The 17492-nt window shown below is 35.6% G+C and overlaps 1 protein-coding gene across 3 annotated transcripts in view; it reads right to left on the bottom strand.

The window, feature by feature from the left end:
* Positions 1-17492, bottom strand: part of HERC2 (HECT and RLD domain containing E3 ubiquitin protein ligase 2) — a 112982-nt gene that overhangs the window by 56744 nt on the left and 38746 nt on the right. For all 3 annotated transcript variants that reach the window (XM_086768949.1, XM_086768966.1, XM_086768957.1), the window contains exons 13-37: positions 16832-16989; positions 16297-16410; positions 14675-14926; positions 13548-13741; positions 12797-12997; positions 11979-12207; positions 11780-11904; positions 10643-10821; positions 9530-9714; positions 9006-9161; positions 8557-8742; positions 7274-7444; positions 7064-7167; positions 6799-6949; positions 5947-6161; positions 4907-5039; positions 4670-4797; positions 4353-4548; positions 3616-3752; positions 2918-3091; positions 2704-2840; positions 2469-2620; positions 1859-2050; positions 871-1058; positions 205-397 (exon numbers count right to left, since the gene is read on the bottom strand). In XM_086768949.1, the coding sequence (XP_086625075.1) occupies positions 205-397; positions 871-1058; positions 1859-2050; positions 2469-2620; positions 2704-2840; positions 2918-3091; positions 3616-3752; positions 4353-4548; positions 4670-4797; positions 4907-5039; positions 5947-6161; positions 6799-6949; positions 7064-7167; positions 7274-7444; positions 8557-8742; positions 9006-9161; positions 9530-9714; positions 10643-10821; positions 11780-11904; positions 11979-12207; positions 12797-12997; positions 13548-13741; positions 14675-14926; positions 16297-16410; positions 16832-16989 (4250 nt within the window). The remainder of the gene's footprint in view (positions 1-204; positions 398-870; positions 1059-1858; positions 2051-2468; positions 2621-2703; positions 2841-2917; positions 3092-3615; positions 3753-4352; positions 4549-4669; positions 4798-4906; positions 5040-5946; positions 6162-6798; positions 6950-7063; positions 7168-7273; positions 7445-8556; positions 8743-9005; positions 9162-9529; positions 9715-10642; positions 10822-11779; positions 11905-11978; positions 12208-12796; positions 12998-13547; positions 13742-14674; positions 14927-16296; positions 16411-16831; positions 16990-17492) is intronic.

The raw sequence follows: 17492 nt of genomic DNA, 5'->3' as shown, positions 1-17492 counted from the left end.
TAGAATGACATTAACATATGTTAAAATGTATTCCTCCTGGTATCTGTAACTGAAATTATTTCAGTTGGATAATACTGTTTTCTTTGGTTCATGAATATGTAACACATGTGATATCATCCTTTCTATTCTCCTTTCTCACAGTAAAGCTATCTTAAAAAATATTCTGGTCAGAAATACTTTTTTTTTTTTAAATTGCTTTTTTACCAGAATCATCCTCAGTGTCTGAATCCTCTGTTGTAGGCTGCGTTGCTGGTGGTGGCTCAGCTAGTTTGAGATCATATTTTCCTTCCTTCCCCATTCTGTAAGAATTTGTACTTCCAGTGTCCCACTGCACTCTAATCCACCCGTCTTCTCCCAGTTCTCCAATCACACGACCCAAACCTGGAGGCGGTCCATCCTGACAGAAGGGAGAGGCTCAAGTTACACAAACAACAACTCTAATTCATCTTCAGAGTTCACAAAATAATAGTGCTATTGCTCTTATTTGCTGCTAGCCTTCAATAATGTTTCAAAATCCAGTATAAAGCTGGAAAATATTCCACAATCTTCAAAAGAAATTACCCCAGTAAACTGCAGCAACACTCATAAGTGCCATACACACCTAGTTAGAAGTGCATAACATTGTAGCAAACAAGTGATCCAATAACCTGTTAAATCATGAATCAGAACAGTCTCGCTAAAAAAGAATTTTCATCTCCAAAAATAAAGTTAAACAAATAATTAATATATTTTTGTGTATTTATACACATTTTCTCCAAGTCTTTAAAATGTAAAACGACATTTAAAGTTTGAACATCAAATTCACAGACAATCCACTGAACAGAGACTTTAGATTTTAACACACTCACACCTGTATGAAAGAAGTTGTACCTGATCACCCCATTTCCAGTCTACCCCTCTCACCACTCTGGTACCAATTTTCATCATGGCTGCCAGCTCTGGCCCAGAAACAGGGAGCTGAACAGGTGTAGTTTCCTTTCTTGACTCTTCTAGGACTGTGGCAGAAGCTCCATGAGAAGAGGCAATAATATCTTCTTCAACGTTGTCAGAACTAGGCCCTAAAGAGGAAAAAAACATGAAATAAATTAAAACCAGCTACAAGTTTTCATAGGTATCTTTGACAGACTTAAAAGGTACATAATTTTTGCAATATAAAAGCAATAACAATAGGAAAGCTGACTTAACAGGTGACACTCAGATGAGCCTTGAGGAAACCAGGATATAATGGCTCTGAATGCACAGGACTTAATTTTGAACAAAAATAAGTGACAAATAATAAAGACATTATAATGAGTTCTGTTGCTAAATGGTTGTATTAACAGAGTTGCTATTTTTAAAAACGTCTTATGAGCACTTTGGTTAACTACAAGTTAAAAGAACAAATATTTGCCATCACCTAAGAAAACCAAGAAAGAAAAAGCAGGAGAATTTCAATCATGGCAAAAAAAAACATCACAGAGCTTCTTAGAACAGAACAAAGCTCTTTTTTCCAGGTGAAGTATGCAGACTAGGAACGGTTTTAATAGGTAGAACAAATGAAACTGAAGTAAGGGGGAAGCAGTTTTTGATGTTTAAATTTTAAATTTATTTGTAGTGTTTCCACCAAAACTACACTACCACTCCTAAATTCTAGCAAATGATGCCCAAAGCAAAGGCTTAGGAGAAAAATAATGACTGAATAAAGACTACAGTCAAACTAACTTCCTCCTCAATCATGTTTACAGATGTGGTTTTTGTATCAGAGTAGCATTAAGAATTATCTTTAAGCAGCAAAGTCACTCTATAGTTTGGGTACATAAACAGGTAAAAAACATAGGAGATTTATAAAACATGCTTTATTCCAAACAAGATCTCATACCTATCAGTCGCAGTGTTGTTTGTGTCAACGCTAGCATGCCAGAATTAAGGAGGAGGCTCAAAGTATTAGCACCATGCTGCAGTGTCAACATGTTGAGCATGACCAGCAGAAAACGTGCTTGTGGAATAGTCCCAAGACTTGGTCCTGCTGGATTCTCATTAGTAATTGTTTGTAGAGGAACAGGCTGCACACCTAATTCAAAAGCAATAGAAGTAACAAAGTCATTTGACATTTGGGAGCTACAATAAGACAGGTTATAGATTTATTTGATGGTTTAAAATATTATTTATTCCCTGCTTGGCTTTAAGAACTTACAAGCTGAAGTTCCAAGGAACTTTTTACAATTTAGATTTTAATGGTAAAATGTTACTAATGAGTAATCAATAACCTGTTGCAGAAATATCAGTAACATTCTCTTAAACTCACTTTTCAGCATTAAGGGAGAACGAGGGGCAAGTGGAACATGGAGGGACAGAAAGTCCAAGCGTTTCTCAGCACAAACCACAGGAATTTATTTTAGGATTCTTATTATTGGACACTTTAAAAAAATGCAACAATATTAATTTAAAACAGCTTTCTCCCAAGCCAACAGCAACAAACTAAGATTCACCTAGTTCTTTAAATTTTGCAGTAGCATCTAGCAAGATGTTCCGGACATTCTGAATAGCCCACGCATACAACTTTCCAAAAGTTACTTCTAGCAGCATTCTGTTAAACGGTGGGATCAGATCAACATCCTTTAAGCAGTCGGTGAGCGGCTCCCTTCATAGAAAAACAACAACAAAAAGTAAGTATTTTTTTTCTTACTGAAGAACTGTGAAAGCAAAAACAACAAGAAGTTTTACCCTATATTGGCTCCTTCTGGAATAAGCCTCTGCCATCCACAGAACATTGCATACTGCACAGATGGCAGCAAAAAATTTTTTGCTGCCAACTTCAGAATAGTATCTATTCCCTCCAGACGAACTTCTGCTCTTTCCAACTGCAAAAGAAAACAAAAAAAAAAGTCATACTTATGTAAACTGCTAATACATGCAAGTCTATTTTCATCCATTTTACCTGTTTTAATAAACATTTTCTCATTTTTTCTACATCCACCGGCTCTTCTTTAAGTGCAAACTCAACAATGGTGTTAAGGAGGGCAGACTGTGGATACAAGCCTTGGACATTTTGCTTCAGCCATTTGTATCTGTGGACACCTGTAACTGTACTCAAAAGCGGCTGCCACTTATCCTGCAAAATAGGAAGGTAGCATCCTAAATTACTGAAAATACAAGTTATTTCATGTAAAACTATGATCAAATTTAAAATACTGGGGGGGGGAGGGGGGGGGAAACAACACATGACATAAGACACCACAAAACTTCTTCAAAGCTAAGAAAGAACTTAGTATTACTTGTAACTCATTACCTTGTTTACAATTGCTACATAAAATTTCAAATGCATTACTATTCAAAAAAGAGGAAGTAAGCCTTCTCAACCTTTTATTTTGAAATGAAGCTTTATATAAACACTTATAAGATTCATCAATAATCTAAAAATTAGAGAAGATATCTTTACCTATTCTAAATACGCAGTAAACAAGCTTTTGTTTTAGTGAAACTTGGAATAATTAAAAAATGTGCCATACTTAATTATATATCCCAAACATTATTATCGGAATATTAAATGTCAAGTTAGAGCAATCACGCTTCAGCTAGTATTTTTTCCTCTTGTTACTTTTATTCACACGGTTGATTCAAAACCTGATATCCTACCTTGGGTGATTTGATTGGTATGGGCTTTTTATCTACAGGTACAGGACTGTGAGGTACCACACAGGATTCTTCTAGATCACTCTCTTCATTTCCAATTTTGGATTCTTCCACATCAGCGGCTTCAGCTTTTTTGGGGACTAGAAATAAATAAAATAAAATAAAATAAAATAAATCATGTAATCTGATAACATTTTACAACGTCACACTTTTAGGTTTGTATGATAACCTAAGCATACAGAATGCTTCGGCTGGAAATGTACTCTTCATGGACTCTATGTCCACCTATTATCAAATTAGCTCTGGTAATATCTGCAATATACTTTTATCTTTGAAGACCAATTTCAAAAGCACTTTGATATTGGTTCACCACATTAATTTATTTCCAGTTAAACAGTTCTTTGACCACACTGCTTTAATAAAGCATGATTTTTAGTAAGATGCCACTTCTAGTTAAACTTTACTAAAACCAATTCAGAGGGACTGATATTAATGGATCATTTTTAATATGCTGGAACACAAAGAAGCACGCCTCATCTAAACTTGACTCTCTTATCTGCCTGGTTTTGCTGCAGGAACTGACATGTAAACATTGATTTTTAAAACTTCATTAAAATGCAGCAGAAAGCAAATGGCTTCGATTTTTTAGCTAACAAGAGTCTCAAATACAGAGCAGCAAGCCCTGGAATGAGATTGATTTGCATTGTTTCAAAGAAGATACAACATTACTGTTCCTTTACCTCTTTTTTTCCTTTTTTCTCTAATTATTTTCTGAGCTACCCTCCGCCATCGGGGTAAGGAACTCAGAAGTTTAAATTTAGACATTATAGATAGATCATTGCAAACTGCAGGACGTAGTTCATTAAATAAGAATCTCAAACGTTCAATGACAGGAGCACAAACTTCCTTGTAAGAACGTCCTTGTTCCTGATGGGTCTAGAAAAAGTATTGAAGATTAGGTTACTGTTTAATATACAATGAAATGAACAATATATAACTTTTTAATAAAACACTTCATATTAAAAAGACTCTAAACTTCAGCAGGTAAGAGGCTTACCTTAATCAGTGAGCATTTTGCTTGGTAGACAACACGACACACATCCACTACAGATTTTGGTAGGGTTTTGTGCTTTACCTGGTCAACTCCAAGGGTACCAGGATGAACAAGAGACAGTGCTACGTGACCTTAACGGGAAAAGACAATCTCTGAATACACATTTCCAAAATCATGCATAGCAGAGTTTAAACTGGTTCAAAATGTATTCTGGGACATCTATACCACACGCCTACCTACCCAAATCTTCATGCTTCAGAAGGCAACATAATAACAAACGTCCTACTTCTTCCACAGGATGCTCAGGAGGGAATGTGATTGGTGTTGTTAGGTGACACTGTTTACAGTATCTCTCTATTTGACACAAGAAGTCCTACAAAAAACACACAACAGCCTCAATTTAACTTTGTTTTGAAATACAATGAAAGGACCCAAATTACTGCAACCAGCATTTAAATAACACTGAATAACCTCCACAACCTGAACTAACATTCAGAAGTGAGATACACCACACAGTACGCACTACTGAAGACACAGCAATTACAACCCAATACTACAAAGAATACTCTGTTATCTTTCTTTTTGTATGAAGATAAACACAGCTCAAGGAACAAAGCTACCACTGCTTTTATCTCTTCCTGAGACAGCCAGGTCATCTAACATGATTTTTAATTGTCTTCTCCTGACTAATCATTATTGCTATCCTATCCTCCCAAGGCCTTATTTGGGTTTTTTGGATAAAGGAGCTGAACTCAAAGGCTTAGAAATTCTTAAGGTATTATAGAAGACAGTGATCAATGTAAATCTTAGAGGTTTTCATAATATCCACAATTCCAGCTAGGTGAAACCTGAAGCCCAAGGCACAAAGAGACTTTAAGACAAAGGCATACATGCACCTGACACATAAAATACATTTGCACTTTGACAAAGAAAACTCCATCTTAGTTCAACTGGAGGTGAACACGGTCTGTTAATACCATTAAACTTTAACAGGGAAAATAATGCATTTTTTTTTTTTTAGTAATAATACATTTAATTTTTGTAGTTCTCTCACTCAAACATTCAAAAGAAAAAATCGTACTGTTAAGATATTAAGTGAAACATGCAAATTTCAGCCATTAGTAGTACTCAACCACTCCTTTCACAAAAAGTAATTCTGAAACAACTTTTTTGATTGTTTTTTTATAACTTCTGGAGAATTTTCACCAACAAAACTGGTTTAGGCCGCCACTGTCACGCTTCAGCAACATTTTTTGTGAACAGAACTACTGAGGGCTTACCTTCACAGTGTGATCCTGAATATTATTATCTGCAATAGCTTGGAGAAAAGGTTGTGAATGGTCACTCAAAGTTAATCGATGCGTATATAGTTTTGATTTATTTGGGGTAGTATTACCAGGCGAGCTGCAATGGTCTTCATCTTTTTCCTCATTGTAACTGTAATGAATCTGACTAGTTTGCAAGCCACCAGAAAAGATAGATGACTTTAACCACTCTAAAAGAAAGAAAAGAAAACATAAATGTATATTCTGATGAAAGATTAAGCTATTAAGACTCAACAACACCCTCAAAATAAAACGCATACACAGCTTCCAACAAGATTTAGCAATTCTTCCATTTTCTGAAACTTTTTCAGAGGAAAAAGAAACAGTTCTGCAAATAAGAAACAACTAAGTAACAGTGCAGCCACTACTTGCTTAGAGATTATAGGGCCTTACCTATTTTTTCTGTGATTAATACTGAATTATACTCTCTATTCACCAAATTAAGATACCCAATAAGGTAGAATCCAACACCAGATGCTGCAGGCACTCATAAACGAACAGAAATTACTGAGATAACTGTGCTATACAGAATTTCCTTTTCTTCTTTGTTTTTTAATATTTTATATTGTATATTACAAAATTCTGAATATTTAACCGTTCAAAATTATCTAATCCTCATTTAAATATTGCTAAATTATTGGACCTTGATGACTGTGGTAAGTAATATTAAGAACAAACATTTTTTTCAAAAGACAGTAAAACTAAAGAGGTGCTAGATTTCCAGTTAATTTATTTTGCCTGTCTTTTTCTTGCGTGCTTAGACAAGTATTTATCACTTATTTAAGTTCAAAATTAAGTTCTGCTTACTGGCACATTCAACTTCCAGAGGAGAAAGTGGTGTGCTCATTGCCAGGTAGGAAGCGTGTAGTCCAAGGAGAAGACCCAAATTCCTTTCTGTGTCTATTAGAGGTGATGACAAAGTACTGAGATCTGGTGTTGTAACCACTTCCTGGTCAGGCTAATTAAAAGAAATAGGAGTTGAAAGCTAGAACTGAGCTCCAACAAGAATTTTGAACGTAAAACAATACTTTATTTTAGAAAGTGTGCATCCATTAATAGATAACATTTTTACCTCCATATAATGGCCAACACAGAAGGCATGCATTGACTCCCGCGTGTCCTCAAATTGCAAAGCCGCTTCCAAAGCAACAACTGGGTCCTCACCTGCAAACTGAGCTAATGAGAGAATGAGGTCATCAGTATAATATCTATAAATCTGGTTATGCCATCTAGTTTTGAAACAGAAGTAATTTGTGTCTTTAACTGAGATGCTGATTCTCACCAAGTATGCTATTGCCAGTTAAAGACTGGGTTTGGAAGTCCTTTATATCATACACCTTCCCATCAATCACTGTCCAAAATCCTCCATCTTTGTTGTGGTTCTCTAGATCAGCTTTACGTATAAATGTCACCTCCTCATTATTTCTGCAACTCTGGCCAGTAAAGAATGAACCTACAGGTATAAAACAGAATAGAGAATTTATCAAAAGAAAAACAAAAAGTAAAGTTTTTTTCTGAATATTCTTTTGATAGTTGCCTCATCAAATTATTCAAAGGCTGTTTGTCTTTTGATACGCTCAAAAGTCAAAATGGCTACTAATGCGTTCCTTTCTACATATTATGCAATTAAATTGTCTGTACGCTGTATTCTTTTATGCACTGATCTCCAGTGTCACACTGTGAAAGACCTAGTACTGCCCAGCTATTTTTGTTTGGAGGCAGAACAGAACAACCAGGTGTTCTGGCAAATCACTGCTCTAGTCAGTTCTCCCTCAAAATTACTTTAGTTTTATTACACACTTGCCTACAAGGCATTGGCTGTATGTTTAATTTCACTCTAAATACTTTTTTTTTTTTTTTAATAAAAGCAGGTTACATACATGTTAGAACTCTTCCAATCTACAGAGCAGTAAACTGTTTCAAACTAAACGTAATTTCACCCAGGCAAGAAACATCAAAGTAATGTTCGCACACATGTGCTTTCATCTCAGTTTGCTCTATTAAACCAATAACTCAATTTTTAGATCGTTTTTGCTCTCCTCAACATATTACTGTCTAGTACTGCGACCTTTAGCTCTCTTGGGTTATGGCATCCATGTTTCATTCATCTCTCCACCAGTAAAATGCTCACAATCAGAAATGCACACTTTCTGCTTCTCTTTTCACCCCAGACACAGCCCATATTATGAAATGCCCTGGGAAAAGGAAGTTTTCCTTATTTCAAAGCTTTCACATTACTCTCCATTTATGTTACAGATAGAATTTAGTAACAAAATGCATAGGTGTACTAGTCATGTTTTCACTGCAACTTTTCACATTCAAAATGCAAAATAACGTGAATTACCTCTTCAAAAAGTTTTGATTGTACTCTGCTTAATCCTACCTCTGTACATAACTTCCTTAAAATTTACTCACAGAAATAAATACTGCCATATGAATTGGTTAATACAAATTTGTACTGTAAAAGTAGAATTCCCTTCCTGAGAGTAGTTAATAAATAGTCACCATTTTTATATAGTTGCTTTACGAAAACATAAATAAATAGTCCATACTACTAGTACATACCCATTATTCCTGGCCATGCTAAATCCTCGTTGTCATCCCTTTCCTTTCCAGGGGCTAAATGGTTAAATCTGTCTAGGTGTTCTAGCAAGCCAGCTAACAGAGGAATAGCACCAGCTTCCTGCATTAATCCAGCATTTTTACTGAGTAGTAGCACTATAGAAACCACCAATTCTGGAAGAAGAATGCCTAAAACACAGAAGACATACAGATTTAGTTAGAGACCTATATTTGTAGCATCACGGAAAGAAATCATGGAGCAATATGTTCTGCCTTCTACTACAGCTTTAATACAAAGCTCCTGCCTTCCCCATCAAATTTGGCCTTCTTCTCTCCCATCAACCAAAAGATTAAATTGACTCTTTTTTAGTCATTTAGAACTTTCAGGAACATCTACAATATAACTTGATACGTGGAAGGGGAGGAAGGGAATACTGCAAAGAAAAATCTACCTGTTAAATCTCCATCTACTACACGAGATACTTCTGCAAAATGCCTGTGACTAGTAGAAGCAATGCTAGTTGCCACAGGAAGTATATCACCAATGTGTGTGCACAGGAGAGCAGTGTATTTCTTCAGTAAAGAGCCAACACCTAAGAGGTCAGGACCTGTATAAAAAGGAGGAAGAGCATAGAAAACCATCGGAGTTATATTTAAGAAACAGATTTCAACAGCTGTTATACTCTTCCGAAATGCAGCCACTCAGTATTACCATTGAATTAAGAACGTATGTATTTTTAAAACTTTTAAGAAATTTACAAAAAGTTTATTAACTAGATTCTGTTGCCTTCCAAAGCGAAATTTTCCTTTACAGAAAACAATTTAAAGAAACTACTTTTCAACACTTTTCAGACAGACTCATCAACTAGGCTGATGAATGTGACAAGACAAATTAAAATAAGAAACTGCTATCCTGTAAAAGAGGTATTACAGAAAAGCTGGGGGGCTGGGGCTTATTACTTTCACAATAACTTACTGTATGTATTAGGGACCTGCCCAACACAATCTCCTGGGTAAAGTTTACTAATGAGTAGACGCTGAAAACGCAGCAACAGATCCAGAGAAGCAGATCTCTCTTTGCTATAATGTTCGTAGTCCATGCAGGAAGAAATGCGACTAGCAACATCTTTTAGTTTGGCTATCGTCTGTGAAGCGATGTTCCTAATTGGTATAAAGGTATTGCAAAGTAATTAAAGAGAGTTGATAGTGAAGACAGTTCACAGAAACACAGGTTAAGTTTTTGCTAGAATTTCATCCAAATACGTAAGAAACCTATGCAAAGTTTATTTATAGGATGTTCCCTTGTTTGCACCACAGTACCCAAAAAAGTCAATGGTTTTTAGGCATTTCGCTTAACAGGATTCATCACAATACATCAATTTTGTATTTTTTGTCATCACTCACTACAAAAAAAAAGAATCTGACAACTTTCACTGAAAGGCTGCAATGGAAGTCGTGACAATCTGTAGTTCAAAAGAGTCTTAGTACTGATTAAATTACATGCTTACCATCACACTTAAGTGAAAAAGCTCAACAAATTTAGTAATCTCCTAATTACTTCCTGCTCCATATTAAGTACTGTTGTAGCTGACATAAAGAAGCTTTGTTCTCAGCACTCTACTGGTCATGCATTCACAGTTCTCAGTGTCAAGAATCTAAAATTCAGGTTTCTTCCCCACTCATAGCCCCAGCTATAGTCTCCTTGAGGCAAACTATTCTGTACTAAATAAACAAGGAAAACATTCAGTTCTAAATAAACTTGTGCTGATTCTGATACTTTGTAAGGACAGGCTTTTTGAACATTCATCCTATATTTGTTACATAGAGTACAGGAAGAAGTATAAAAATACACAAAAGCAAGGTAGTAAGTCTTTCAAAAGTCAGGTAATTAAGCATAGCACTTTGCTCCTTAGCAAACATAACACAGCAAAACTACAGACAAGCTAGGAGAATTTTGAATTCTGTAGAGCTAAAATGCTAGCAGGAGACTTTATTTGCTAATCAAAATTAGTCATTCTTTAGTTGACTAGCTCATAAAACATCTAAACAGTTCTTCTGTACAAAAATAAGACAAATTTGAAGCAATTACCTTAGTAACTGCTGAATTAATTGAACTAATGGTAAACTCTGTTTTCCTGCAGATTCATAGATTCCAGTATTAATAAGGTCTTTGTCCAATGGAGTCCTGCTCCTATGAAGTGTTGATGCATTTGCTTCTTGTTCATCAATTTCTTTTTCCTTCTGTGCTTCTTTTTTTGCTTCAATATCCTAAAAAAGTAAACCAAGTTAAGAAAAACACACAAACTGCCACTGTGATTAGGAAACATTTTACTAACAAGTACTCACGATAACAAGATCAAGCTACTTTTACCTATGGCAGAAATGAAGCAATTCCTACTAGGCAAATGTGTATTGCATATTCCATAACAACCACATGGGCACATTTTTTTAAAACGATTATATTATAAAAAGAAAGGCAGGGAGTGGACATGAAGGTAAATAAGAGTAGACAAACTCCAAATTCAACTTCCAAACTAAGTTAACAACTGATTTATGTTTTATGTATCTTTAAACATGCCAGTAGCTGCTGCACAGTTCACAACTGAAGGCATGTTTACTCTGTGTTTACAAAAGTAACAAATCCAGTCCATTGCAGAAGAAGGCAAGGAAAAAGCCTATTTATGTTTTCATGGCCATATTTAAATACGGCAATTTAAAGCAGTCTGTGCAGAAGCTGTCCCATCTCTGAGAGGCTAACAGAGAAAATGGTATGTATAGAATGTTTCTTTCATTCTTTGTATAACTAGTCAGCATCTGTCAAACACTTGAAACAGTCTGAAACCGAACTTATGGAAATTTGGGATGCTGCAAAGAATTCATTCATCCTCAGTTCCTAAGTAATGAGGCTGAAATTTCTCCTGGAGAGATATGGGTGACATCAAGGAAGTGAAGAACTCAAGAACCTCACAGAAAGATACAAAGCACTTTGTAAGATTATGGTCCTATTACCGAGCTTTATCAAAAAGTTTGTTACCAATGTTAAAATTATCACCCAAGGCAATAAAAAGATGCATTACTAAAATGGAGAATACAATTCATGCATCCATACAAACACTGGCTCAAGTTTCAAGTCTAAAGAGGGCAACATTAATCCACAAACTTAAGAAAACACTTGATACATCTTCTTATTCTTTTTATACAGAACAGCAAAGCTGCTGAAACATACCTGAATTTCTGCAGTAATAGCAGCATTTAGTGCAGACTCTAAGCCTCCATCAGCCATCAAGCTGCCCACCAAGAGGTCAATCATGAATCTTCGGCCTGGACTTACATTCATTTCATTTCCTGAAACTAAGAATGGAAGAAGCTATTAATGAACCAGAAATGCAAGCATAAAACAAATCGGTTTAAATCTTAAGACCAACCTGCACTGGGTAAGAGCGCTGAGAGAGCCCTGGCCCGCTCTTCTGCTGTCGGCAGTAACACAGACCATCCGCTCTGCAGCACTGCTTGAGCAGCTGACTGCACAGTATTAAGGACACCAGCATTGCTTGCTAATGTTACCACTGTCTGCTTCAGGCTATTGAGCAGTATACTGCCCAAACCTAAGCCAAGGCATTCCGGATCCACCTGATGACTAATGGCAGCATGAAGCTGAAAATGAAAAAAAAAAAAAAGGGGGGGAGAAAAATGGGCAGATTTTAATTAAGAAGAGATGTGAACTTAAAAAAAAAAAAAAAAAAAAAAACACAAAAAAAACCCACACACACTTTCATAAGCCAATTTTCAAAACTTAAGGGAAAAGCTGGCTTGCCCAGACATATACTGAATTTAATCTAATACTCAAAGATTAAGAAAAAAAAAAAAAACCTCTGAACTATGACAACCTAAAGAACAACCTAAACTGTTTCTACTTTGCTACAAGATGCTAGCAAAAGTAGCACATCTTCAGTGAATGTCAGATACCTTCTATAGAGGACATTCACTCTTAAAAATGCTATTAAAAATTCTTAGAAATACTTAAAATCTCCAAGTTATGTGCTTTTTGAGTAAGTATTTTATTTTTATAGTTCATTTTTCATGAGATCCAAAAGCTGTCAAGAAAAAAAAAAAAACAACCACTAGCTGCCAAAATTGAAAGAATTGAAAGTGAATGTTTTAAAGCACATTAAGTCCACTACATTAATCCAAACAATTTATTGAAACATTCAGTTCAATGACTGCTCAATGAAACTGAAGGTACCTGAAGCCTTAGAAGGTTTAATGTTGCCACAGCCATACACTCCTTTTCCTGAGGAGGGGGCCAGTCAGAAGAGCCATCCATTCCCTCTGTCACTTGTCTTAGTAAAAGATCTAGCTGCTCAAATGTCATGGGGCAAACGTCCACCACAAAAGGCACCCGCAAGCCTATTGACCATTCTGAACATGATGACCAAGCAAAACTCTATAAATGGAAAAAATACACAAAGTTTAACAGTTATTTCCCAAATATAAGATGACACTGGTTAGAGATGGGAGAGTAAAGCTAACATCTGCCTTCAAGTAGTACCAGAAGATGCAGAAATAATATCAGCACATCCATTGAAGAGAATCCCTCCACTTGCATTCTCGTAAACATACATAAAACCCTACCAATCCCAGAAAATAACTCCCTTATCACATTTTACAAAGTGCTGTTACGCCAGTTCAGATACCTCACTATCTTTGCAGCAAACATTCTGCTTGACTACTCTTCAATTGCTGGACCAGACAAAAAACAAAATAGGTAAATAGCTACTTCTCAAAATACCCAACAGAGGGAAAGCTAGTCACCCCTTTTTAGCAGAGGAATTGCACAAGATTGGTTTTTTCCAAGTCTTCATTTATTCAGAATAAGAAATAAGAACAAGAAAAGTTATACAAGCACAGAAAGAGGGATTGGGATTAGTGCACAGAACTAGACTCAGTGAGAGACAAAAACAAATCACAATTAACAATTCAAAAATAAAACCTACCTGAGCAGGTCCACAAGCAATTCCAACTATATGCTTCGTGTCTAATCCTGGGAGAGCTGCAGGCTCTGGTTTGGTGATCCGCAAAGTATCAAAATGTTGACACTGATCATTGCTTCCCCAGCTATGCACTTCGCTATCTTCAGTAAGTGCTAAACAGTGGGTAGATCCAGCTGCTACATCTATCACTTTTTTCCCTGGTATGAAAGTCAACCATTGAAAATATAACTTAAAGATTACAATAATTAACAGAAAATCATTAACAGAAAATGGTGCTAGTTACAACCATACTTAACTACGAACATACTATGGATTTCAAGAGTCTCACCTTTGCCTTAGTAAGTAGTGAATTGGAGGAGTACAGCAGAAGAAAAACCAAGGAAATATTTAAAAATTCTTAAGAGACAGCTTAAGTACAAAAGTTTACAAGTTTAAAAAAATCTTCTATTTTGTATCCTTTCTACTTAGACACTTTCTCAGGAAAGGTTTATTAAAAAAACTCTCCATCTATGAACAGAGACTGTAAAGTTATATTGTAGTCATTAGTTCAGAAGATACTTTCAATTAGATCACTCATCACATATGAACAACAATTTTAGGAAAGAGAGAACAATAAAAGAAGTTTCTTCCTTATCTTCCCCTAAAAAACCTCAGGTTTCTCACAAATGCAAGAAATAATCTTCACTCTGTTACAAACTATGGAAAAGTACTGGCAAAAACACAACTTCAATGACATTACTTGTTGCCTGTTATTTTCATTTATTCCATTCACATGCCTTAATGTAAGCATATATATATTACATATTTATTTGCATGAGAATGCAAAAACACGTTTTAAATAAGCATTTATGTGAACCTAATAAAAGAAAAGTAGTGAGAATAAAGAGAACACAAGACAAGCAGCATTTAAAACAGTCATAATATAGTGGCTCTAAGTCTGCTAGAATTCTAAAAATACAAATGCAGAAGTGATGGAAAATGTGGACTACTACCTTTTTTCCCAATGCAATCAGCATAAAATATGACAGAATACATGGTATTGTCAGTCTTAAAGTTGAGATCATAAGTGTCCAGTAAAAAATTCCAATGACAGCAAAAAACTTTGTGATATTTCCAGCTCTGACAATTACCTTTCAATCCTTCCAGCAGTTTGGGATATCGAACATGCTCTTCCGTTCCATGCCCAAGTCTCTGATTGTCACCTTTTCCCCATGTGTAGACCTGGCCATCTTTGGTTAAAGCAACAGAAAATTGACTCCCGCAGCGTACTTTCACAATGTCCAGATCTTGAAGTTTTTCTATCAACTTGGGAGTCTTGCAACCATCACTACCTCCTCTTCCCAGTTTTCCATAATCTCCATCACCCCAAGACCACACTTGGCCTTTAAATCAAGAGAATGGAAACAAAAAATATTGCATTGCTTTTTCATGTAATGAAGTTATCTGTTTGACAAGTAAGTTCTTAAAAATCTGAGTTTATAATAAGCACAGTTTTCAAAATGTAATTTAAGAATAGCAGTTATGAATTAATTTCTAATTGTTCATAACAATAAGAAGGAAGAAAAAGACTTTAAAAGTTTTCATGTTGATAAAACTAAACGTAAGTAGTATAACACATAACACGCACTGAAAATTCATCAGTGCACAGAAAGTCCTTCTCAAAAACATATGAAGTACAGGATTTACTGCAAATCAACTCTGTAGTATGATCTTTAGTTAAAAATTGCCTTCTTCTATTATAAGATGTTACAAGAACTTTGCATATCAAATGGCCAAACTGTCTGCAAAACTAGTTTTCAGTTCTTATCATTCAACCATTTCACAAAACAAAATCAGAAATGCCATTGTCTATCATGTTCTTTTGAAATACACTACTAAATCTAAGCCCAGATGTAGGAACTTAGAAACAGACAAGTCATTCTGCATCTGCATTAAATAAAATTATGGTTCAAGAACGGTAATTCCACGCATGTCCAAAGAAAAATGCATCAGAGTTTCTTTCCCTACTCGCGTAAGTTAAGTCTCTAAGGTACTCTGATAAGAAACGGAAACATGCAAGAAGGAGACCAGGGCGGGGGGGGCTGGGAAACAAACCACAAAACCACTAAAATACGAGTTTGCATTTCCTGGGTGAGTGAATCTTTCAGTTTTTAAATACTGCACATCACCATAACCAGTTATATTCTAAAAGAACAGCTAGCTTCCAAGAACTATCTTCTTTTTAAGGGATAACTTTGGGGTTTAACCTCACACGGTGCAATTCAGGTTTTGCATCTGTCTCTCCCTAGGCACCCTGCTCAAGGTTGCTGGGAAGCAGATTTCAATACAGTCTCTCTTTGGCACTTCCCATGGGTTAACACAGACAACTCTTCTACTCAAAACTCTGACAACGTGAGTTATTTGCACTTATATAAGAATGCATAAAATGTAGGCACGTATGTATACATATGTAATATTTTGTGTGTGTATTACCGTTACATGGTTATTTTAAATATATACCATAAAAGTAAATATATATTTGCATATTCATAATGAATATATTGCATACCTATGCATGGCACAATACATCTGCATGCATTACACACAAAATGCATAAATGCACATACGTATTTCCTCAAAATAAATGTTAGCTTCAAATTCTTACAGAACTCAAGCCACTAGAAATTAGCATATCTGCAGTATAAGTATCTTCAAAATGAAAGGAAGAAAAGGCAAGCTTACTTAACGTGTTAAGTCATATTTTGCTACTAACCATTTTCAGTAACTGCAAGAGTCTGAGCATCTCCACTCCCACAGGACACATCAATAACTTTGAGTCCTTTCAGCCCCGTGACCAGCATTGGTATGGTCTGATCTTCACTGGAACCTTCAAAATAAATGTAGTGCTGTGAGAAGCAAAACCAAGAAGGCTGGTAGGTTCTTTTTTTTTTTTTTTTTTTTTTTTTGTTTGCTTTTGGGTGTTTTGTGTGTGGGGGTCAGGGGCCATTGCTTCGGTTTTGCTTTCAGGTTTGAGCATCATGACTAAGCTCCCATATGGTTTCTTATGTATGCTTCACACAGATGGGAAAAGAGAACAGTGTAGATTTTTCTTCTTCATCCAATTGCTTATTTTCACATAACTCAAATTTAGTAGTTCTAAGACAATCCCTCCCATAATTATTTCAATTCATGTGAAACCACATAAGGTTCTCAAATCAGCTTTAGGTAAGTTGGACAAAAGATCGTTTGAGACAGGCACTACACAATTCTTTGACAAACAACTAACTTCAAGATATCAAGTACCATACCATGACCAAGTCTGCCATAGTTTCCTCGTCCCCATGTGTATAGCTCTCCTTCAGCAGTAATGGCTGCACTATATGTGCTTCCACATGCAATATGAACAACATGTTTCCCAGCTTGCTTGCCAGATAAAGCAGATATCATCTTCGGTTCCTCCAGAGGCCTGTTTAAAGAGAAGGTAATATATTTCACAAAAGGTGATCTGATGAGTGACATACCTGTTAGAAAACAACTGCTGCAATTCTATACACAAACTTTATTACTAGTCTGATATATCAAGACATAAACAGAGCTTTAAGACAAAAATTAAGTTCAAAGACTGTTCAACAACATACAAACCACTGAAGGAATGTCTGACAACTATGATTTCTATTTCCATTTAAATTAATGCAGTGTTTTTAAAAATATTTGTCTATTATTAAAAAAATATTATCTTTAATTACTATAACTGAATTAATTTTATGACACTGCTAACCCATGTGTAATATCTCCCTTGCTTTATAGGGACTTCAGCACTGGGGGAAAGACACAAAATCCCTAAAATACATTGATATAACACCCCATACAGAATACCCCTATAGAAGGCTGCTCCTACACAAATGCAGGATAGTAAGGTTATTGTTTAACACATAGGAAAAAAAGGAATGACATATGCAACATGACTGC

The sequence above is a fragment of the Chlamydotis macqueenii genome, chromosome 1 (genome assembly GCF_036417535.1).
Source record: "Chlamydotis macqueenii isolate bChlMac1 chromosome 1, bChlMac1.mat, whole genome shotgun sequence".
Taxonomy (NCBI): Eukaryota; Metazoa; Chordata; class Aves; order Otidiformes; family Otididae; genus Chlamydotis; species Chlamydotis macqueenii.
Note: the sequence above shows the minus strand (reverse complement) of the source record. Positions and strands in the feature narration are given on the sequence as shown.